Here is a 24,470-nt window from a genome sequence, read left to right on the forward strand (position 1 = left end):
GGATGGACCTAGAGGGTATTGTGCTGAGTGAAGTAAGTTAGACAAAGACAAATGTCATATGATTTCACTTATATGTGGAATCTAAAGAACAATAAACAAACAAAACAGAAACAAACTCATAGATACAGCAAATATTTGAAGGTTGCCAGATGGGAGGGGCGGTGCGCGGTGGATGAAAAAAGGGAAGGGATAAAGAAGTATAAATTGGTAGTCACAAAATACTGGTAGGGATGTAAAGTACAGTATAAGGAATATAGTCAATAATATAATAACTGTATGGTGGCAGATGGATACTAGATTTATTGGGGTGATCACTTTGTAAGTTATATAAATGTCTAATCAGTATGTTGTATCCCTGAAACTAATATAATATTGTATGTCAACTGTTTTAGAAAAATAAAACACATTAAATAAGAAAAAACAGCAATTTGGTCATCTTTATCTGATGATAGGTGAGTTTAACCCATTTGTATTTGTTGTAATTACTTATGAACGTGAATTTATATTTTCCTTCATATTTTGTATTTTGTTTATCAAGATTCTTTTTCTCTCCCCTTTATTGAATATTCTGAGCTTTTTTCCTTCTAATTTTTTCTTCCTCTGTTTTAGAAGTTAGTCATTATATTTTTAAACTTTTAGTAGATAGATTACCTATAAATTGTTACACACGAATATTTAACTTACAGAAGTCTGAAGTTCTTTAGGTGAAAAGTTCTTTCTTATCCTCTCCAAAGTAATAGCTTGCATAGAAAGGTTAAACTGCAAGCATCCCTCTCTGGACTTACATATTATTTTTATTCTTTATTTTAGGTCCACCTTGCTTTTAACCTTGATTTTAGTCTACTGATGCTTAGTAGTGGTCACTCATATTTTTACCAGATCTTTGTTCACTCTTGCTTTTTCATCACTCTTTTTAGGGTTTACTCTCCTTTATAACATGCATTTTTAGAAGTTCATTTGGTGAAAGTATGTAGTAAATACAGTATTTTTCTGAAATGTCGTCACCCCTTTCCCCATTCTTGAAGTATGTTTCAATTATTAGCATAAAGTTTTAGGTGGATTAATACAAAGCTTTAAGTTGGCAGTTCTTTATTATATTTAAAGACATGTCAGTTATACATATGTTGGGCCTCTCATTCTACCTTTCACATTTCTTAATCTCTTTTATAGTTCTCATTTCTTTACATTGGGGTGGTTTTCATGCACAGGAATGCCTTTAAACATATTGAAAGTGAAAGTACAGTAGTTTTTTGAATGCAGGAAAATTGTGGTACCATGGGATTCCTTAACTGAAAGCACTCTGAGTGGAATGTGTAGCACATGAACTATGCATTTTAAATCATTAGTGAAATCTTATGCACTCTCTTACCCTTATAATAATTTGTGGGTTGGCTAACAACAAATTTTCCCTTGATACTAAATTTCTATGCACTGTTTTAGTTATTTTATTGCAAAACTGGATGAGATCTAGTTTGGAAGCCTTTGACCCATTAAATTGGAGTTTCTGATTTTGTAATCTTCAATCCTTTTGTTGAACTCTGCCTTTTCTGACTTGTCAGCATCTTCTAGTCCATGTTCCCTGGTGCCTTAAATGAAAGGCCACATGGAATTAGGGCTTTAGGTAAGTAGGTTTGGACTGCAGTCTGGGGACATAATGGCCAAGCCAGGGCTTCACTTTGGTTCTCTTGGTGTTCTTATTTGGTATTAGTAACAATTGCAGTAACTGGACAAATCAAAACATCTTTCTCAGCTTCCCAACCCAGACCTAAATACATCACTTCATTTTCAAAATAGTAGGATATATGCTATAATGACTGGGAATTTGCAGAATATGGTGGTTAAAATATTATCCTATTTCTGAAAGGAATGCTTATGCTCTGAGAACTTAGGGAGGGTGACTCTTAATAATGTAGCCAAGAATTTCAAATAGCACTTTTTCCAGGGAAAAGATACGAAGTCAAGAATAAATATAAATTCTGTGATTCCTTATCTCGAAATATTCAACGGGTTGGGTGTTTCAGAAACAAAAGGTGTGGTTGTGACAAGAGCAGTTTGTTCTGTAAGGCAAAAGGTTTAGTCCCTTTTAGAGTTGGATATATGGACCTGTGTTATCTATCAGTCTTATCTACCTTAACCTCATGAAATCAGGCAGTGTTTTCTGATACTCCATCTGGCAATTGGTAAGCCATCGCAAAAAGGAATGAAAAAATAATTTAAGAAAACTGATGCATCCTACTGAGTGATTAATTCATCTTTTCATGAATAGAGAATAATAGATCTGGAGAAAACTTACCTGCCAGACTCCATAGGAGAAAAAAATAGTATTTATTTCTAACCTCATTGATGCCATTGGATCAATGAAGGAGTAAGTAGAATGCCATTTCCCCAAAATATGTTCTATGGAAGAGTATTCTGTTGGATGTTAATAGATATGCTTTAAAAAAAAAAGTCCATGTATTGTGTCAATCAGTATTATGACTCTCCAAACAACACGTAACTCCGTAACTCTCCTCCTCCTCCTCCTCCTCCTCCTCCTCCTCCTCCTCGTCCCCTTCCTCTTTCTCCTTTTTCTTCTTCTTTTTTTTGAGGCCTACCTATTACCATACCCTACAGTAGTGTTTTTCAGAACACCAGTTCGTAAACACTGATTTTGAAGAATGTTTATCATTCAAAGAATCCTCCAGGAACTGAGCTCAGGTCTGAAACAGCATAAGGTTGAAAAGTAAGCCCCTTTATCATGTCATATTCAGAGGGCAAGTAATCTTATGGACTGAATGTATTGAAAGATAAGCTGAAATATAAGTAGAAAACAGAAAGGCCCAGGAAAACACTAAAGCATAAAGCGTATTGCACAGAACTGTCATTCAGTCTGATTTATTCTTGACTTATCTTTTAAGTGTATATTTGTTTATTATTACTTATCTATCAATTACAATATGTAATTTATTTTGAGAAAAATAAGTATTGAAAAACACAAAGAATATATCAATCGCTCACCAGTAGTCACATTTAACATTGATAATTTTTGTGACATTTGCCTGTTTTTTTGTTTTTTTCCTCCCCACCTCCTTTCTTTACAGAATTGAACTTTTCTTGGAGGGTATGGGAGGATTTTTTTCAGAATTCCTGAAGCTCTGTATTATATAATAAGGAAAAAAAGATCTTTGACCAAAAGTCTAAAAGCAGCTGAAAGAGTCTTTAAACTAAATTGTCTGAATTAAGATTTCATTGTTGAAACACTAGAGTCCCTATGGTAAAATGAATCACCTATTAAAGCTTAATTCTTTAAAAAAGGTAAACTAATGACTCTCGTATAAATATAACATGAACATATATCAAAGGTTATATTTAACTCATTAATTAATGAAGTTACCAGTCTGGTGTTATAACCTGTTTGAAGGAGTCTCTCTCTCAGTCTCTCTCTCTCTCTCTCTTTCTTTCTCTCTCACTCTCGCTCTCGCTCTCTCGCTCTCTCTCTCTCTGGTGCAAAAATGATTTTTATTACTGTCAGTTTTCTACAATTCACAGGGTTATAAAATAAGTCAAAGACAGTGAAAAGCAGAGATAACCTGGAAGGGTGTGCTAGATAAGATCCCCAGCAATAGTTTTGCCCATTTCAAAATCATTTACAATTTTCCCTGATACACCAAATGGTTTAATTTATATCACTGCATGCAAGAATTGTGCAGTTTTATGAAGTAATTGCATGGGACCATTTGTAGAAGAAAAAAATAAGCAGTGATATTTAATGTGAAAACCCCTTCCTGATCCTGTGTCCTAAAGACTCTGAGAGGCTGTGTGTATAGGTAGGTGGTGAGGGGAGGACTGAGAAGGTAGTGGGTGTGGTCTGAGGTCAGCACATTTCCTTTTGTTTGGCCAATAATTTGGACAGGTTGATCTTCAGGGAATTTTATAATAGTAAACTGTTACGAGGGTGGCCTTTCTCATATGTAAGTCCCTGTGAGAGACTGTCGTGCAGGAGACCCTGCTCGCTGCGCCATTTGTCGTGCGTGGAGGCCTTTTCGCCGCGCCATCTTTCAGGCGGGGTGTCCTGCGGGGTCTCTGCTCCCTCTCCCCACACAAGAACGCAGGATATGGTGAGGCCAAAAAGGAACACCCGCGGAGCCATAGGTAGGGGAGTCATACCACTATGGTCTCCCTGGAGGCTGGGTTCACCGGATGCGCGACCTGCCCTCCGCCTTTCCGCCGACCGATGGACGACTCTCCTCTACCCTCTCGACTCTGTTCCTCTCCTCTCTTCCGCTCTCCTCGGCTCTCTTCCACTTTCCTCGGCTCTGCTCGGCTCCTCGGCAATCCTCGGCAGTCCTCGGCTCTCCTCGGTAGCCGCAGCAGTTATACCAGCAGCCAATTGGTTAACCAGCCACAGCCGATGGCCAATCAGTCACAGCAGAAGGTCATCCACCACCCGAGCCAGCACCCTTCCATGTGAGGCCGAGAGCCTGTAAACTACTCTCTGGGGCTCTGACCCCACAGAGACCATTGTAACCTCCGTAGCAGGAGGAAAGAACAGCCTGGGATCATCAGCAGAGGCGAACTTTCAGCATTTGACAGTAGCACCCAAAGTCTGCAGACACTTTGTGGGGACAGAGTCTCAGAGAGCAGTTTGCAGGCCCTCGACCTCACATGGAAAGGTGCTGGCTCGGGTAGCAGATGGCCGTCAGCTGTGGCTGGGTGGCCGTCAGCTGTGGCTGAGTGGCCGTCAGCTGTGGCTGGGTAGCCATCAGCTGTTACCAGTTAGCCATTAGCCACTAATATAACTGCCAATGGCTACGCTGGCGAAGGGCTTAGTTGGTTGGTTAGCAGAGAAGCGGACGGCAGATTGCGGCTTCTGCTTCCTGTGTCTCCAACCCAGCCGCCAGCAAGAATATAGTGGTATGACTCCCCTATCTATGGCTCCGAGAGTGTTCCTTTTTGGCCTCATCATATTCTGTGTCCACCCGCTGAGAGCGGGACCAGAGTCCCTGCATGACACACTTGTGTACAGTTACTAACATGAGCCTGGAATCCTCCTTACACCTTACATGATAAGATCCATAAAGGAGGTCTCACTTTCTTTATTCAAGAGTCACTAATTTTTTATCTCAAATTTGAGAAATCCAGGAGGAAACATCTGCTGCTACAACACTTTAAAAAAATATATGACCAATATTTAAGTAGAAAGTAGGTGATACCAGCTCAGAGAGATGTTGCCTAATTTTGTTAGGGGTTAAGTCTTAGGCTTCATACACATTTCATATTGTCTCAAAGCATAGAGATTAGATTTTTGAGCAGAGTGTGCTGCACTCAGTAACTATAGAAAATAAACTGTCTTTCTTTCAGCATTTGATACCATAGGACCTTCCTTCTTTGGCTTTGGTCATACTTTCCTACTCACTTTTCTGTTTCTTCTCTATTCCAGTGCCTAGAAGTTCTTTCTCTTCCCACACCTTAATGCTGAATCCCCCAAAGCTCAGCCTTTGGTCCTTAAATCTTCTCTTGCAGACCTCATGCCTCATGTGTCTCAAATATACTCTCCATTCCTTTGACTCATTTGAGCACTACGCCTCATTTTCCCAGTTGCCTAAAGTTCAGTTTCTCTTCATTGCCTATTGATGCCTCAAAATTCAACATGTGCTAAACTAAGCCCAGTTTCTTCTTCCACAAATCAGGGTATCTTAGGTCCTTGTCCCTGTCCGTGCTTCTACTGTTTTTCTCCAGTACCTCAATTTGGAATCTCAGAAATGATCTTTGACCCCTTCTTCCATCCCTTTTTCTATAAACCAATCATTGAACTACCAGTCTAGTGTTTCATTGCCTCCTGTTTGGAATTCGGTGCCCTCTTGCTGGTTTCCTGGTTTACCTTCCCTTTTTATTCCAAAGTAAATGAGAAGAGCCTGTGTTGTGTTGAGGGAAGATCAAAGACTTTGATCCGAAGCCCGACTCATCTGGTTTTAAACCTTAATTAACACAGAGTGAATCACTACCCTGTTTCCCCGAAAATAAGACCTAGCCAATCAGCTTTAATGCATCTTTTGGAGCAAAAATTAATATAAGACCTGGTATCATATCATATCATATCATATATCATATCATATCATATCATATCATATCATATCATATCATATCATATATCATATCATATCACATATTGTATCATATCGTATCGTATCGTATCGTATTAAAGACCCGGTCTTATAGTAAAATTTGACCGGGTCTTACATTAATTTTTGCTCCAAAAGACACATTAGAGCTGATTGTTCAGCTAGGTCTTATTTTGGGGAAAACACGGTAGCTAGGCGACTTGGAGCAAGTTATTTAAATTCTCTGAACACTATCAGTTTTTGTGACTGAAAAGTAGGGGGTTTAATGCTTACGTTACAGAATTGTTGTGAATATAAATAAATTAATAGTTGTTTAAGTGCCAATCACAGTGCCTTATATATAATAACTACCCAAGAAATATTTGTTGAATCAAGTTTTGTGGTATGTCATAATATATTACAATATGGGTTAAGAAAAATGAAATCCTGGTATTTGAGTAAAGTAAGTGGATTTTATAGTACTGCTAGTAAAGAGGATATGCTACTTATTTGTAAAAGTATTAGAGCAGTTAAGTGGAACTGAGTTACCAGTGGCTGTCAAGTTACATGATAGAAGCTCTCTGAAGGCTCATTTCCTGGGAAGGATATGTGGGATAGAGACGTATATTCATGCATGCCAATCTACATTACACATTTAAAAATTCTTAGAAATAGATGGAGAGGCACATGTCTTCAAATGGTGAACAATAATGTTCAGGCATCTTTATGTTTACTACATGTTTTTCATTAATTTAGTGTCCCTGGGTAAAAGCCTGTTCTTTTAAGTCAGTATCAATGTCCCTTTCTTTTTTGTGTGGAAAAAAATGTTAAAGCAAAAAAATATATAAATTTGTGACTTTGGTGGTGTGTCATGGAGGAGAAGTCAGATAAGTGGGTATAGCTTTCTGATAACAGCAAGCTAGAGTCTACTTGACCTGGGGCATGGCTCCAAAGATTGGGGGAATTATTTTCAGTGCTAATACATCTTTCCTGGCCGTTTAATGACGGTTTTCCTATGAGGAAGCAACTATGTTTTGCACAGTGGTATTTTTCAGGACATAGGGCTCGGGCCTCTACAGTCTTTAATAATTAAAACCCCAAATCTACATTGTTGCTTCAGAAGCAACAATGGTTTGGCAAGTTAATATTCTTGTTAGTATTGAATATTGAGTTCTCTTTGAACATCCAACACTTTCTTGTTTTTAAACATTTACCTCCATTTTAGAATGAAGGAAGGGCATAATAAATATTATAGAGGAAATTGAAAGTAACAGTTTTTAGAGTCTTATCCTTTTAGAATTGAAAAGTTCTTAGAAAAAAGGAGAGAGAATAACTGAGAAGGGGTGAGTTATCAATAACTGCACTTTGAAATCTAATTACAGACATTGGTAGTAGTGGTTGCTGACCCTTAGGGGGGTGAAGAAATAGAATATTTTAAGAAAGGGTTTATTTATACTCGAGAGGAGACTGATAGGCTGTGACTGTGGGAAAGCAGTTCAGTTGCAATAGCCAAATATGGTGCAGGTATGTGCAGTGCAATGCAGTTACATGGCCCGTGCAGCAGCCAGCAGTATGCCTGAGTTCTGGGCAGCTGGACACACTCATTTTTTTGCTTCTTGCTTTTCTCTCAGTTCTCTTTTTGAAAGCTGACCCTTTACCTTCTCAAAACATGGCCTTTACATCTATGTGAAATGGATTGGTATAGTGTTCATGAACTGGTTTGACATTCCGTTGGAATGATGATTCTGTGTTTTCTAGTTTTGAAACATTTTAAGTTTCCAAATGACTGAAATGGCAGGTAGCATAACTGCTTTCTGAGTTAGATTTAAACGTGGACTCCCAGATTTTATGCATATATATAATCTCATTCAAGATTAATAATGTGTAAAATATTATTAACACTATATTTTATCATTTTTATATTTACAAAATTAAAGCTGACCAGAATATCACCAGGTAACTTAAAGCAATGTTCTCGCTTTTGGTAATTGTCTCAGATATACTATAAAGATGGTGGGAACAGAGGGGGAGGACTGGCGTTGAAGGGGAAATAGTCATTAGGGGAAATGAGGGTGAGGCATTTTTGCTGTGGTGGGTTTTTCAGAATGGACCAAGCAGGAAAAGGAAATGGTTCTCTATGGATATTGTTCACTGTTGTGTGTGCATGAAGACAATGAACAGTCAAGTGTCATATGAAAAACAGAAAAAAGTTAATGCCTTTAATGAAAGGCGAACAGGGTATGCAAAAAGAACATAAAAACACAGTTAGAGGAGGTATCCTGTGAAAAGGAAACTTACTTGGCTACAGCAATAATTGCTATTCACTATAGGTCACGTGCCATGCACAGACAATGCTATTCAAACAAACAATAACTATACGTACTGCATCCTTGTTCCTTCCTCTCCCTCGCTGAGACCAGGGGGGTGCCCACACTGGGGGAACCTGCCCTGTGTTATCTGTGGCAGTTCAGAGGCATGCTGTGACATTTTCTTAATGGATGTGTGATGGTTAATAATTTCACATCATTATTTCTGTTACTCTTTGGAAACCAAATAATAAATGGAGATGGTGATCCCTAAGTAGTCATGATTTCCCAGAGAAATGGTAGGATTCTGGAATTAGAGAAGATGGGAGAGAAAAAGCCATTCATGTGATTATATGTTCCAGTCTTGGTTCATCAGATTGGAAATACTTACATGGTTTGTTTTGGCCTGAAATTTTATAGCCTCGTTCTCCTCAGCATGCCTTAGAGTAATCGTCTTTATTTTTGATTGATATGTTTCCAACAAATTGAATCTGAAACTGTTTTCTAAAAGTGGCTGAAATTTTAGCAATTAGGAAATAAAATAACTAAAACCTACCTAAGCACACATGTGCTCTTTTTGGTCACCTCCCAATACTTTGCTACATTAGTGGATGGGTTTGGTTTAATCTTTACATACGGATTTAGTGTTGGGCTTAGCACTTCTGCATCCATAATCTTATGTATCATGTTAGGTAGGTATTTTCTACGTTTTGTGGATGACACAGCTAGAGAAGTAAAATGACTTACCTAAAGTCATACATATAGGTGACTTGTGGCAGGTTTGAAACCAGGTCTTCTAATTCCTCAGTTGGTGACCCTTTTACCAATTGAGTAAAGGTGAATCCGTTATAGAAATATTGTTATAAATTATTTTCTGTCAAGTGAGTTCTATATTCCATTATTCGGTGAACCCATACATACACACAGAGAGGGTATATTCCAGCAGAATATAAAATACATATGCTCAGATAATAAAATCACATGTAAGAATATAGCATGTCTTTATCATTACATACTTTAAGGAAATAATTCCTGATAAACCAATAATAAATTATCTCAAATACTAAGTCTGAAAACATGGATATTAAATAAGTGCCATAGTCAAAATACATTAAAATAAGACTCTCTAAACGTAAAACCATACAGTAGTGACTTGGTTTGTGAATTCTTGAAGAATTGTGTTAAGTGAGGGATAGTGGTACTTGAAACCAAGAGAAATTTATCCTGCAAACTTCTCGTAGGCTATCAAAAATGTTCATATAAAGTTGAGTTGCCTTGTTTCAGTTTGGAATGAGGAAACAGACAAATCTAGTAGGGAGTCATTCAGTTGAGAAAGAGGGAAGACAAGCCTTCGCGATAACCACGGACTGGTAAAAGCCTGCTGCCTTTCTCCCCTCCTCCTTCCTCGTTGCTGCATCCTCTACCCAGACTGGGAGGAAGACTGACAGGAGATGCTGGGTGGGCTCAGCTCTGTGATGGCAGGAAGTCCCAGGCCACCATGACGGAATCTGTGATTTCTGCTTTTGTAATGAGTGACTTAAAATTTTTTTATATAAAAATGTTGCTTTCAGATGTGGCTCACAGGCTAGATGTGAAGATAAATGTTGGCCATTACCTTATCAGACACTATATGGCCTTATTTTTAAACATCCTTTTCTGCGAAGGGCCTGTTTATAGCACAGAGGCCCACAGAGAGACAAGTGGGGGGTGGGATAGTGGATTGCAGCCTGAGGCACTTATTTGCTTGAGAAAAATTGTTGCCAGATGAGTGGTTTCAAAAGGCTCAGGCTGCTGATGTGGGTAGAGGATTAAAGGGAACACAGTTTCTTCTCTCCTTTATAAATATTTGCTGGAGAGCTAATGGGTTTTTGTGTGCACGTGTATCTCCTTTTTCTATTGGGGAAATTACAAGTAATACAGGAACATCCTGCGATAAAATGTATAAAGGAGAGGCTGAAGGAACAGATGGATGAAGTAGGAGAAATGTGCCCCAGGTCTATGGCATGTTGTATTATGACTGAAGTCTCGGTATTTTATTATATTTGTCTATTGGTGATTAACTACAGTGTAAATAGAGGAATGTGTGGGATATAAATAAGTAGCTATTCCATCAGCAGCTTTTAGCCTAAATAGCATTCATCCCCATCAAAGAAACCATAAATGATTTCAGAAGCTTAAATTTTATTTTATTTTGAATTAGTACCACCCTGGAAGAATTCCAGTAATACTAATCCCATGCAGTCTCAGATGCTTTTGCTGCTGAATGAGTGGAGCCTTCATCACATTGCTTAAATGGTGTAATAAATGGCTCTCCCAATTCTGTATCTGCAAATCTGATTAGATGCCTACATTTGGGTACTGGGACTTGGAATCGTTTAAATCAGACTTTCCAAGAAGAGAAACTCAGGAAAGATCTCCAACTATGATTGTTAACTATGTGGAAAATAGGAATATAGAAATTTCTGAACATACTTATCTTTCTTTGTTGCCATTATCCTCTCTTCAAAAGGAAGTTTAGTATGGCTCCAAAATAATAAAATTGCCTTATTAACCAATCCTCACTTTCTGAAATGACATAAGTATTTTATAATGGCAAATTACATCCCAAATTATTTACTTGCCACCTTTTGATAAACTGAGTTCTCTCTTCAGGAGGTAGTGTCTTTGAAAAAAGCTCTCCCAGCAGGGCACCTCCTCCTCCAGCCAGAAGAGCCCCCCTGGGCTCCTGTGTGGGAGACAGGGCACAGGAGGGGCGTGAGAGCACAGAGAGCCAGGCTGCTAGCCTAGTTGCTCCTGACACTGCCCTGGAGATAAGCAGAGCGTGCACGGCCTAGCCCATCACCCTTACTCTCACCTGTCTCCCTAACCAGGAGGGACTGAAGAGCCAGCTCGTCCTTCTAGTGCTAGGAACCCCGTACATCCCTCAGTTTCCTCCCCACTCTGCTGGACCCTCTTAGAGAAAACGCTCTCCTCCTTCTGCTCCTTTCTGGAAATAACTTTCTTCGCAGATCTGGGTAATGCAGAGGAGACGTGGCTGTGTCTTTTCTTTCTAAAACCTCGTTACGTGGGCGTTGGAGATCTGCAGCAGGAGAGACGTCAGCGTGGTTACAGGGGAGCACCCACATTGGAAAGGTTCTTTCAAGAACACAACACCTGCTTTTTCTGAGTCCACCTGCTAGAGATGCGCTGGTGGCTAACCAGATTCCTGCCCCCTCGCATGGACAGTGGAGGAGTTAAACCTTTCATGGGTGTATAATGCACAGATCGGAAGTGTACATCTCAGTGAATTTTTACAAATAGAAGCACCCACGTAACCAGTATCCAGATGAAGTTTATCTTTTTATAATAATACTTATTTCCTAGTTATGAAAACACTTTGTAGTAATTTTAGAAAAGTCAATAAAGTGTAATAAAGGAGATAAAATCTACTCATTGTACCTACTCCCTTCAAAATGACCACTGGTAGCATTTTTGTGGTTCCAGTCCATCTGTCTGTCCTGCCATGAATATATGCACCCAGTACTGCAAACTGTGAAGCTTCATGCACGTTTGCACATACACACAGAAGTTCCAAATAACTGCAATACCGTGACATACAAATTGTGTAGAAATTTCACTGCCTGCTTGGTGCTTCATTAGCAGAAGGGCAGGGAAAGAAAGGGAAATTGAAAGCCATCAGTTTTCTTACTTGATATCCAGAAAAGGGCTCCTTGTGAAGGAAGAGGTGAAATAGTGGCTGACATGTACATGTGGATGATTCATAGGTTTTATTTATTCAATATTTTCCCAACTCTCAGAAAACTCAGCAACGGTGATAGAAAGTTAAGAGACTCTGAGTAGAGAACCTCTTCACGCAGAGCTGAGATGGAACCTGGGCTCAGACGTTGCAGGCTGCTCTGTGAATGTGAAACTGAACCCCTGTAGGCTCCAGCTTCACTCCTGATAGAAGGCCAACTTTACTTTTGTTTTTGAATTAGTTCTCTCGCAGATAACTAGACAGACTTTACCCACCGTGAGTCAAAACGTTGGAAATCGGCCAGTGGTTTTGTGAGTTGCAGGAAAATTATTTCCCCGTGACTACAATGGAGGAGATGATGCCTTGGTCCTCTTGGAGTTTCTTACTCACATTGTCAGGAAAAGGACAGTTGGCACCAGTTTTCTGTTGCTGTTGGTACAGTGTAGTTGCCCATCTGTCTCCTGGCTGGCCGTAGTCTCAGCTTCTACAGGGGTGCCTTGTGCTGGGAAAATTGTTGCCCTCAGAACTCAGTTTTTGTAAAATATCTTTTCTTATACACTTGGGATTTGAGTTATTATATATACAGAAACTTTATTGAATTTTTATATTTGTAAAATGTCCTCTCAGTTCACTCCTTTCTCCTTGCTTGTTAAACACATGTTCACAAATGGTATGTCTGTTTACACGTGTTCTTGTATTGTCTTTGCAGTCGAAATCAGCTGTCCGCCTTGCCCGCCTGCCTGTGTGGTCTGCCTCTCAAAGTCTTAATTGCAAGTAACAACAAGCTTGGATCACTACCAGAAGAGATAGGTCAGCTCAAACAGTTAATGGAGTTGGTATGTTACTGATTTTTAAGATTCTCTTTTTTGGTTTGCTTACTAATCATAGCCTATTGCAGTCATCAGAAAAGACTTTTTCCTACAGTTGGATGTGGAGGAACCTGTGTTGTTGGAGGGCTGTATATGATAAAAAACATTAAGTAGGGAGAGGAACAATCTTGGTTGCTGTGACAGACACAGTTCCTGGAATTTGCAGGTTTCCCATAGTTTACACTCCCTGCATTTCACAGTATTTACAGCTCCTGAGGTTTACAGGTTATCATACGGTAGTTAGATCGTGGTTTTTGTTGTTGTTGTTTTTTCATATTGGCTATAAGTTTATAATAAATTATGGATACACTGGAAAAATAGCCTACAAATAAGTTAGTAGGCCCCACTTTATGAATTAAGTCACATGACAGAAAGAACAGGGTGCTCTGATTCTAGAAGTATTTGAGTAACCATGCCCCAAATTAATGTAACTTTAAAATGTGACCATATCCCCAGGGATGAAAAAAGAAGAACAAGTTATAGATGGACAGAGATGGGTTGTGAGTGTGTGCCTGAGTCTGAGATGCACTGCTGCATTTCAGTTCTGTCACTACTGATTTAATCGCCTTGTTTCTTAAAATGGGAAAGAGTGAATCCACTTCCATAGAGCTAAAATGAGTGAACGTAGTGGTAAGAATGAGCAATCAGGTCAATACATAATAGTCATGATTTGTCTTTCAGGCAAGCATTATTTCATAGTGACCTTGTGTCAAATACAGAGCTAAATATTGTGATTACAGCTGTGAAAATGACACAGGTCCATGCTTCACGTGGATGCTAGTCTAGACCATTGATGGCCAGTAATTTGTCTCTTGTGTGGCAACTCCAGTTAAGTTCTCCAGCATTACTTGGAGCACCACAGTGAAGGCTTGTGAGGCCTAGGTCGAGTTCTGTGATCACTTAGTCACGTCTGTAGTGAGAATTGGCTAGAAGAGTGACAGCACCCATGTCACATATGTATCAACTTTGACTTTAGTACAGAAACGAGTAATTGCTATATAAAAGCATTAGGGCCATAAAAAGTGCCTTTTCGGGACTTATATAATAGCAGTATCTGAAACCCATTGCAACTATCTCATACCAAGAGTTGGGATTGGTTATACAGATGTAGGGGTCTGCACATCACTCAGTATCAGGACCATGTGACTAGAATAAGACATTGGAAAGTTGTCAACAACCAAGCCACTGGTTTGTTTTTCTGAGCTTCCTCTGCTTCTGCATACAATGGAGAAGTTACCTCACCTACAGATCCTGAGTTTAAATGTCCTCCCAGCTAACACACTTAGCAGGGACCTACTAGCAATTCTCAGACCTGGCTTCTAAGCGAGAGGCAAGATCTGAATCCGATGTCCTATCCTGACTCAGGCAGCAATGCCCAAGAAGTATGTTCACGGGGTGGGGGACGATTGATTCAGTCTTGGGGCTGGGAAAGGTTGTAAGGGAAGAGACCTTTGACAGGCTGCTCACATCAGTCTGTGTGGGGTTTCCTAGATGGAAAAAAGAAGGCATGGACAGGAAGGCCTTCAAGAGAAAAGGGATAATTTGTACCAAGACAAGACAGCCCAAGACTACATGGCATGCTGGGGGAGTGGGAAGGAAGCAGTTTAACGCTGCTGAGGCTAGGTGGCATGCTGCTGAGGCTAGGTGGGATGCTGCTGAGGCTGAATGGCATGCTGTTGAGGCTAGGTGGGACGCTGCTGAGGCTAGGTGGGACGCTGCTGAGGCTAGGTGGGACACTGCTGAGGCTAGGTGGGATGCTGCTGAGGCTGGATGGCATGCTGCTGAGGCTAGGTGGGACGCTGCTGAGGCTAGGTGGGACGCTGCTGAGGCTAGGTGGGACGCTGCTGAGGCTAGGTGGGATGCTGCTGAGGCTGGATGGCATGCTGCTGAGGCTAGGTGGGACGCTGCTGAGGGTAGGTGGCACGCTGCTGAGGCTAGGTGGCACGCTGCTGAGGCTAGGTGGGATGCTGCTGAGGCTAGGTGGGATGCTGCTGAGGCTGGATGGCATGCTGCTGAGGCTAGGTGGGACGCTGCTGAGGCTAGGTGGGACGCTGCTGAGGCTAGATGGGACGCTGCTGAGGCTAGGTGGGATGCTGCTGAGGCTAGGTGGGATGCTGCTGAGGCTGGATGGCATGCTGCTGAGGCAAGGTGGGACGCTGCTGAGGCTAGGTGGGATGCTGCTGAGGCTAGGTGGGACGCTGCTGAGGCTAGGTGGGATGCTGCTGAGGCTCGGTGGGATGCTGCTGAGGCTCGGTGGGACGCTGCTGAGGCTCGGTGGGACGCTGCTGAGGCTCGGTGGGACGCTGCTGAGGCTAGGTGGGACGCTGCTGAGGGTAGGTGGGACGCTGCTGAGGCTCAGTGGGATGCTGCTGAGGGTAGGTGGGACGCTGCTGAGGGTAGGTGGGACGCTGCTGAGGCTCAGTGGGACGCTGCTGAGGGTAGGTGGGACGCTGCTGAGGTTAGGTGGGACGCTGCTGAGGCTAGGTGGGACGCTGCTGAGGCTAGGTGGGATGCTGCTGAGGCTAGGTGGCATGTTGCTGAGGCTAGGTGGGACGCTGCTGAGGCTAGGTGGGACGCTGCTGAAGCTAGGTGGAACGGGGCTGGGCACTCCATTCTCCCAGTCACGGCCTTATGCTCAGGTCATCACATCAGCTCCTTCATAGGGCCTTCAGGGACCCCGCGGTGTGGCCCCAGCTTTCCCCTTCAGGTTCACCTCTTTCTCCTGGCTGCTTCACCCTCTTAAGGTCCAGCCTTCTAGGGATGCACCTTGTTCATTTTCACTTGTGCCCTTTTGAGCAAATCACTCTTTCTACATGGAGTGTTCCTTCTTCCTCCTCTCTTGGTCAGTTCATAGCCAAGTTAGATCTCATTTCCTCTGAAAAGCCTTCGCAGATCCTCCCAGCCTGAGTTAGGTGCTCCGACAGCAAGCACCCTATACTTGTCATCAAATTTCCAGAGTCACGTTTGTCATCTTATGTGGTGATCTCCATGTCAGTCCCTTCCACACCTTGGAAACTGCTTAAGGACAGAAACTATATCTTACTTGCTGTTGCATTCCAGTGCCTGGCACATGATAGGCACCTGAAAAGATTTGCTGAATGCTGCCATCAAATGGTGGAAAGTGGGCCATGAACGTGGCTTGGGACAGACATTTAGGATGCCCAAGTACTATGCTGGGTTGAGAGGACTCTATCTTGGAGTCCAAGTTCAGTGAGCAGGTACCATTTTGACTGGTTCCAGAAAACAAACAAATACAGAATAAGAATGTTTTGGATGAAACTGATAGTTATATGCTTCATTAAGGAATCTGATAATTCACAAAATTCAGGTTTGCTAGAGTTTGCGTTGGGCCTTGCAAAAACAGTATGAATTACAAGTTGTTTTTTTCCACTGCTTGGGCTCCTGTGCCTGGGTGGAACCCGGGTGAGGTCAGTCTTCTGGAGCCTTTCGGCAGCCGGAATGTGTTTCTGTCCCACTGCGCCCTGGGCTTAAGCCTACGGCGTGCCATCCATCAGCTGTGCTGCTAAACTGTGGACCAGCTCATCTGTTAATAGGTAGCACAGGTGCCGAGGCCTGGAGCCAGCCCCACACCAGAGCAGGGCTTTCCTCAAATACCCTTGTCAGCTGCCGGGCTGGCGGGAGAAGTAGGACAGCGCTGTCTCCAGCCTTGGGACACACGAGCTGCTGGGTGGCTGTACACAAGGCCCTGAGCTTTTCTTAAGCACCCAGTCTGGGGCCGAACTCTAACAAAAGCTGTACTGCCTCTCAGTTACAGCACTGTCATTATCTAAGCCATGTGGCTTTTCTCCACTACAGTAACTACTGAATCCTTGAGTTCTAGAATGTTAGGGCCATCCCTATGTAAAAGGCCTAAATGCCTTTTATAAGGCATTTAATCCAAAGCCTTGACATGTTACAAATGACAAACCCCAAGGCAGAGAAATGATGAGCAAGCAACCATGAGCAAGCAATATCCCAACCGTCACCCTGGCATAGCTAACTTGTTACTTAAATTGAAACATCCTCACCCAGCACTGTCCAATGGAAAGATAATGCAAGCAGCAAATGTAATTTTAAATTAGTAGCTACACTGAAAAACATATACTCAAATGAAATTAATTTTAATAATATATTTTAACCCAAGATAGCCTATTATTATGTCAACATGTATATAATAACAAATTAATGAGATATTTTATATTCTATTTTGTACTAAGTCTTTGATGTGCAGTGTGTATTGACACTGACAGTGCATCTCAGGTTGGACCGGACACATTTCTCGTGCTCAGTAGCCACATGTGGCCACCCTACTGGATGGGGTGGCCTGCATTCTTTCCATTCTGCTGACACCCATGTCTAAGCAAGCCTGAAAAAGATTCACTTGTGAAGTTGGCAAAAATTCAATAAGTTGCCATTATTTCACCACAAAGGGTAAGTGACCTTCCTTAAGGTCACAGACTAAAAAAAGATTAGTTTCCATCCGTTTTTATTTATCTTTCATCTTTTTTGCTTAAAAATAGTAGTGTTATTATAGTAACCATGTCAGAGGATTTTTAGCTATCAATTGGAAAAAAATTCTCAGGAGACCCTAAGTAAGTCTAGAATTGCTTTGGGAGGCTTCTGTTTTATGGTTACACAGTAACCATCTTGTTAAAAAATACGGGAGCTCCCCAAGCATTCAGAATACCTTAGGTCACCTAAATGCTGATCAAATCTCTCAACTTATTAGGCTCAGCATTGTTTAAGTATTTTGGAAGAAATATTCTTAATTTTTTCACATTAGAATCAGAGTATCCTAAATTGAGTTGTAAACTCTGTTTATTTAAGTAAACTCTATTTATTTCTGGAGCATTCCAGAGTCACCATTTGCTTAAAAGCAAACACAGACATAAACACAAAAACACTTTAGCCATCTACAAGAAAGGAATTGTCCTTTCTAATTTTTGAGATAAATTGGAATTGGAAAAAAAAATATCTTACCTTCTTAAACGTATCACAATTATCTAAGAATCTTAAAACAAAAAGTAGTGCCATTCAGTGATGGGCTTGTCCAGCCATTTAGGTTGTGCAGGGAGTATTGAACAGCGGTTGTTCCTCCTTCCATGAAGAAGCCATTAAAAAGCACTACTGAGATGTCCTTTTCTTGAATCCACAAGAGGCCAGGAGAATTTATGTAATCTTAGCTCTGTGGAGCTGGCCCCTCCAGAGTCATTTCTAATGGGAATGATCTAAAACTTTCTGACCTTCTTGGCCACTTTGAGTTACTTCTGTACCCCTTGTTCCCTCAGAGTTGTAGCCTTTTGGACATACTACTTTGTAAATCTGTGTATCTGTGTGTGCTTTCTTTAATGGGAAGAGATAAAGCACTGCCATTTACTGAGCACCTACTACATGCTATGTATTCTGCTAGGTACGTGACGTGTGATTTCATGTAATCTTGACATTAACCCAATGAGGTGGGTATCATATGTACCTTTTCCACACGTTTGAGTTTCGGAATTACTTATGCAAAGCTGTGGGGCTACACAATGGAGAAGCTGAGGGGAAAACCAGGAATGCCTGCTCGAAGTCCATTCCCTTTTCCACAGCACAGTGCAGCTGTGCTCATTGGGTCCTCGTGGAGATTATAAGCCTCTCATGGAGAGCAGCCATGACTTCTTTCTTGGTGTTCCTGGGTTCAACTTGTCGTGATTTTCCCATTAAAGTTGTGGCAGGCTGTGAACAGCTGAAAGGGAATCAGATATGTTACAAAAACAGGGTGTGGAACAAATGGGCAGTGTCTGCCTGAAAGTGTCCTCACCGAGGAACCACAGCCAGGAAGGAAGGTCAGCGGCCTTCTCTTGTGTTGACTAACTCATTTTACTCACTAAAACCATGTTAACATATTGGAAACATGGTTCTTTTGCGGTCAAATCATGCCTGAAGGCTAAGGTATGGTAAATATTTGGTAAGAGATGATGCATGAAGTCATTCATATGTTATAATTATAGACAGCTATGAAGACAGATACACCAAGTTAGAACACAATAAATTCGAGAATATTACAGGGCATTTGCCAAAGGTTTAGGAATTTTCTCATTGGTTTTCTGTGCATGCTGACATGCTGGGGTGCAGAGGTGGTCTATTTCTTGTTTGGTTTTTCTCAGTTCTACCTTCTCCCAAATCATGCAGTGTGTGCAAATCGTGTCTTCCAGCTCTCGCCTGAATGTATGAAAACTCAATATCATTGATTCAGAAACTTGCTTTTACAACCAAAAAGTTCACAGGGCCTGACTGAAGTAATAACTGATTGGAAGGTACATTTTCTGGTCCTGACTAGACTGGGTCCTGGCTATTTTTTATTCTGTTTTAATGCAATGTTTGGTGGTGTGGAGAGTTTGAATTCAAGGGCTAATCATAGACACAGGATTTATTGAGCAGCTTCTGAGGAAAAATCCGTTCTTTATTATTTTTATGCGTAGCATTCCAATCTCTGAGGTAAGCAGTGGAGACACAAATTCATGTGTCTGCTATTATTATTCATCCATTTGTAGTTTCTGGAGATGCCTCCTAACCTCTCTGGTTTCTGTGGGACAATTGGAAACCCATGACTTGTTCAAGATCCTTCTGTTGCTTCAATTTCTGCCTTTTTTAGGAAGAGCAGTGGGGAGGGGCATGTGTTTGGGTGTGTGGAAGGGTGTGAGGTAGAGTTTTATACTGGAAAGAAACACTCAGTAAGTCTTGAGAGATAATGATCTGTCATGCTAGAGCTTGCTTGAAAAAGTTGGGAGTTTCAACGAACATACTGATTTTTCTCAATACCTGACTACAGGCATTGAGTTTTAGATTTCTAAGAAATCAAAATTGACATTACCCCTAAGTCAAGTACATATGTTTCAACCAAAGCCTGTTCATTATTTTTAAAGTGGTAAAGTGGTTCATTATTTTTGAAGTGATTTTCCTAATGTTGGAAGGAATTTAGAATTATTTAAACTCACCTCTTCTTTTTCACATAGGCACAGAGAGGTTAAGACATTTACCTAAAGTTACACAGTAATTCGTACAAAAGACATTTCCAAAAGAAGGGCATGGTCACGTGATGGGAACCCAATGGTAATAGTTTACATTTCCTGTCCGAATATCTGTGTTTCCTTCCATTAAAAAAGAGATATATTTATTACAAAAATAACAACTTAAGTAATAGTATAACCACACTGTTTTTTAAAACCTGAGAGTCAGAGCAAGGCAGCTCATGGGAATACCACATGCAGTTCCACAGTGTGGCCTGGCCTCAATGAAAATCTCTAACAGAGATAATCTTGACACAGTATTTATGTTGGTTTTCATTAGAGGTCACACCTTAAAAAGCACTTCTAGTCATTTTCACAACATTATTTTCTGAAAGTGAGCATTACTTGGCATTACCTATTAATAATCCGAGAATTTACTCTGTTTTAAATCCTTATCATTTTTGCATTCTAAAGGTAAATTAACAACTAGCACTTAGTAAACAAAAATGTATTAATCTCCAATGGGCATTTAACACTTCTAGAGACTTCTTTTATTGCCAGAAAGGCTCTAATGAAATGAGCATCTTAACTTCTAAAGTTTTTCTTCTGGTTACTTAAAAGCATGTTGATTAAACCAGTGGAAAATAAGTCATAGTTAAACTTCTCTATTTTGTTTTTTATCTAAATAACAAAATTGAACTGGTGGTCCATAGAAATTTAAGTTTGAATATTTATGTTATTGTATAGTAATTAGGTTTATTTCTGTGTCAAAAAGAATGGAATTAGTAAATATTTTTGACAAGTTTATGATGATTCTACCTGTATATTTGTAATATTATAACACTAAATACATGGTAGTTTGATTTCACTGAAGCTTGGAATAATTTCTTTTCTCTATGACAAAGCTTAGGGCTAATAGATAATTGAGAAGGAATTCACTTGACTATTCTAAGAATGAATCTAGAATTCATACCTTGGTAAATTCTAATTAATTGCACAAGTATGAGGCATTAGTGTTTTGTTTTTTATGTATTTTCCCAAATCTTTTTTTCTTTAGTGAACTTAAAAAAAAAGCCCTATCTTATCTTGGGATAACCATAGCCAGACATGTTCCAGAGAACCAGGCCATTCTAGGAATATTGCTTTTACATTTTCTAAACGGAAATATCTTATCCCAAAGCATCTAGACTATTATCTTCTCTTTCCTCCTCCTCATTCCTAGCTAATTAAGCCATAATTACCTAAGGGATTTTATTTTTGTCTTGAAATTCATGACCTCTTAAATTTGGCAAGTTCAATCACTGGGAGGGGATAGTTTTGCGCAGTTTTATACAATATTGATTATGTAATAGAGAAAAGTCCTTATCTCACTTGTATACTAGATCTGTCTGGCCATTTTTTCCTTATTTTGGCAGGACAGGAAGTAACTGACAGCAGTGCAGAGTATTATTAAAGTCACGTGTTTTTTAAAACATATTTCTTCCCCCTCCAACTCTGATTCAAGCTGTTGTTCTCAGTCTAGTTGTGGAGGACGCAGCTCCCTGGCCCATGGGGGAATCGAACCGGTGATGAGGAGGACAGCACTCCAACTGCCTGAGCCACTGGGCTGCCCCTACTAAAATAATTTGACCTTCACCATAGACCTTTCAAAATGTGAATGGACAATTGGATTTTGTGTTTCTAATTGGCTACAGATGTCCGGTCTTGTAAGTCAAGAAAGAAAAACTTGTTTTTATCACTATGTGAAGTTCTTTAAAAAAAAGAAAAGAAAAAGTAAATTGGGTAGTCATTTTCCCTACTGGTAAATTAGCATTTAAATATAGCTGAGGGGAGTTGATCTTTGAGAAAGCCATTATGTTAGAAATATATGTTGGAAAAATTACCTTATATTTAGAGAAACAGCATGCCCTCAATTCTGGCTAACTAGAGGGTAATGAATAAAGTACAAGATGAATATAGTGCACGTGAAAAAATGGGATAAACATCTCACGAGATTTCATTCTGTGAATATGCTGCCTAAATATATCTGTTATCTTTTTGCTTCTCTCTCCTTTTTTTTAAGAGAAGGATGTTTTTAAAATGTATGTCCTTGAAACTTCTTAAAATTGTCAGTGTCACATTGAAAATCTATGATTCCCATGAACTGCAAAAGGGACTTTCTCATGCTTCCACTCACAGACTTATAAAAACTTATTTTAGTTTTCAGTAACATAAATTCTCTCTAGAGATGGAAAATAATTCCCACTAGTTCTTCCCCCACGACCCGCCCTTCCATCATCACCAGTGTGACTTTGGGAGTCCAATAGAATGATTTCATTTTATATATTTCTAGGGCTTACCTGTGTACCATTTGTGTGAGGGCTCTTTTTAAAATACAATGGAATGGTACCTTTTGCTTATTTATAACTTGGTTAAGGCAAAGAAAGATGAAGCTTTCATTGAAAGGATTTGGTTTTCTTCTGTGACTGATCAAATGCCATAGAAATTCAGGGGAAAAAGGCATTCACTTTTCATTTATCATATATGGAAGAATATTCAGAAAGGTAGAGTAATTTACTGACTCAGTGAGAGGAAAGTGACTGAACAAATCTCTGGACCTTCTAATTTTGTAATTACTTCCTTACACTTTTATGGTTCTGCAAGATGTGCTTGTGGGTTTTTTTCTCTTTAAACACTAGGGATGTTTTTCATAAAATTTTGTGTGACTTTTCTGGGCCAGGAGTGATGCAGCAACAGCCATCTTGGGGGTGATGCCATTGAACACCTAACGATCTTATCCCACCACATGCCACACCCCACCCACACCCCTAGTCAGACAGCTGAGTACAAAAGAGAACAGCGGGCTGATTGCATGGTGTGCCCTCAGCCTTTATAGATTGCGGCTTCATTCCCTTTGGCAGGAGTGATATTATTCCTTTTCACCAAGTGATATTCATTTAATATCCTCATGACCTTGACAGATTGGCAGGTCACCTGAGGATGTTTAGATGAGATGAGATTAGAGTGCAGAAACCCACTGTGTTCTGTATAGCTCCCGGGTCAGAGGGATTGGTCAATGGTGAGTTTGTCTTATCTGAGTGAATGTGAAACCGATTTCTGAAATAGGGCTCTGCTGCCTTTTAAAAGGGGGAGTGAAAGAGGGAAGTTTTGCAGGTTAAGCAGTGATGTGGAATATTTAAGGACTTGATTTCATTGGAATCATTCATAACCCAAATACATCTGTGGTTCTGCTATATCAAGAAGTACCTGCAAGAGATTTTGCACATCCTGTGGTCCCAGCCATGAGACTGAATAAACTGCAGTGTTGTGGAGCATCAACAGCAATGGGCTTTAGAAATTTCATCCAACATTTGTCGATCTGTTCTTTATACCTGGCATTCTGCTCGGCACCTGGAGAACAGAGTGAAGAAGATACGGTCTCTTCCATCTAGGATCTCACAGGCTTATAGGAGAAGGGAAACGTCTGAGTAGATGAATACAGTAACAGACTATCTATCTGTAGGACCACAAAGGAAAAGAGGTCAGTTCTCCCCGGGTGTTAGATTGGAGCGGGAGAGGTGGCGGAAGCCTTTGGAAAGGTTTTAGGGAAAAGGCAAGGCTTGAATTATGTGGGGCAAAAGGACAATACTGGGGAATGACATACCAGACAGGGAAAGAGCCTGAACAAGTTTTGGGATTGGGGAACAACTTGGCACACACTGGGAACTGCAAGCAGCAATAACATGGTTTGAGTATGGGAGGCAAGGGAGGTAACTCAGAGAGATGGCACCGGAGAAATAGACCTGAATCGTAGAGCTGGACTTGCTACAGATTTTTGGAACTTTACCCTGTAGTTCCTGCGGAGCTGTTGCAAATGTTTAAGCTGGAGAATGACACTGTGTAAATTTTCACTCAGAGAATGATGCGTGGAAACCAATCCGGCGAGTCTTAAAGTGTCTACCTGAGAGAGAATGCTGGTCTAGACTAAAGGAGTAGCTGAGGTGAGGGGGGTGAAGAGCTGGGCACAGCTACCAGAGCGAAGAGGAAGAGTGGGATCAGGGGAGAAAAGAATACATAAGATTAAAAATGGCCTCCATTTTGCATATGTCAAAAGGTGGTTCCAATGGATGATTAATAGACTATTAGCCTTCCAAAGCAAAAACACAGTCTACACACCCCACAATCATGCTTATAAAATGCATGTAAAGGTGTTCAGGTGCAAGTTTTCTAGCCCTCCAATAATAACTCCATTTCAAATAAATAGTGCATCCAAACAATGCATTGATACTCACACTTTTTCACTGTAAAATGTGAGCGTTTGGTAAGGTAGGATGTGCTCTCATCTATTTAGAGGTTCCATGGGATAGTGGCTGAACAGTGGGCTCATAATTCATTCCGAGTGTTAACTCTGCACTTGAACTTTTCTGAGCCTCACTTTTTTTGATCTGTAAACATTAGGCTAGGCATACTGCCTCATGGGTTTCCTGTGAGAATTAAATAAGATTGAAGCA

The 24,470-nt window shown here is 40.6% G+C and overlaps 1 protein-coding gene across 8 annotated transcripts in view; it reads left to right on the forward strand.

Moving 5' to 3' along the window:
* The window catches only part of LRCH1 (leucine rich repeats and calponin homology domain containing 1), a 201,026-nt gene that overhangs the window by 112,095 nt on the left and 64,461 nt on the right, over nt 1-24,470 (forward strand). For all 8 annotated transcript variants that reach the window (XM_019753551.3, XM_019753556.3, XM_019753550.3 and 5 more), the window contains exon 3: nt 12,832-12,958. In XM_019753551.3, the coding sequence (XP_019609110.1) occupies nt 12,832-12,958 (127 nt within the window). The remainder of the gene's footprint in view (nt 1-12,831; nt 12,959-24,470) is intronic.

This window comes from Rhinolophus sinicus, chromosome 16, assembly GCF_057876585.1.
Source record: "Rhinolophus sinicus isolate RSI-liver-muscle chromosome 16, RSI-T2T, whole genome shotgun sequence".
Taxonomy (NCBI): Eukaryota; Metazoa; Chordata; class Mammalia; order Chiroptera; family Rhinolophidae; genus Rhinolophus; species Rhinolophus sinicus.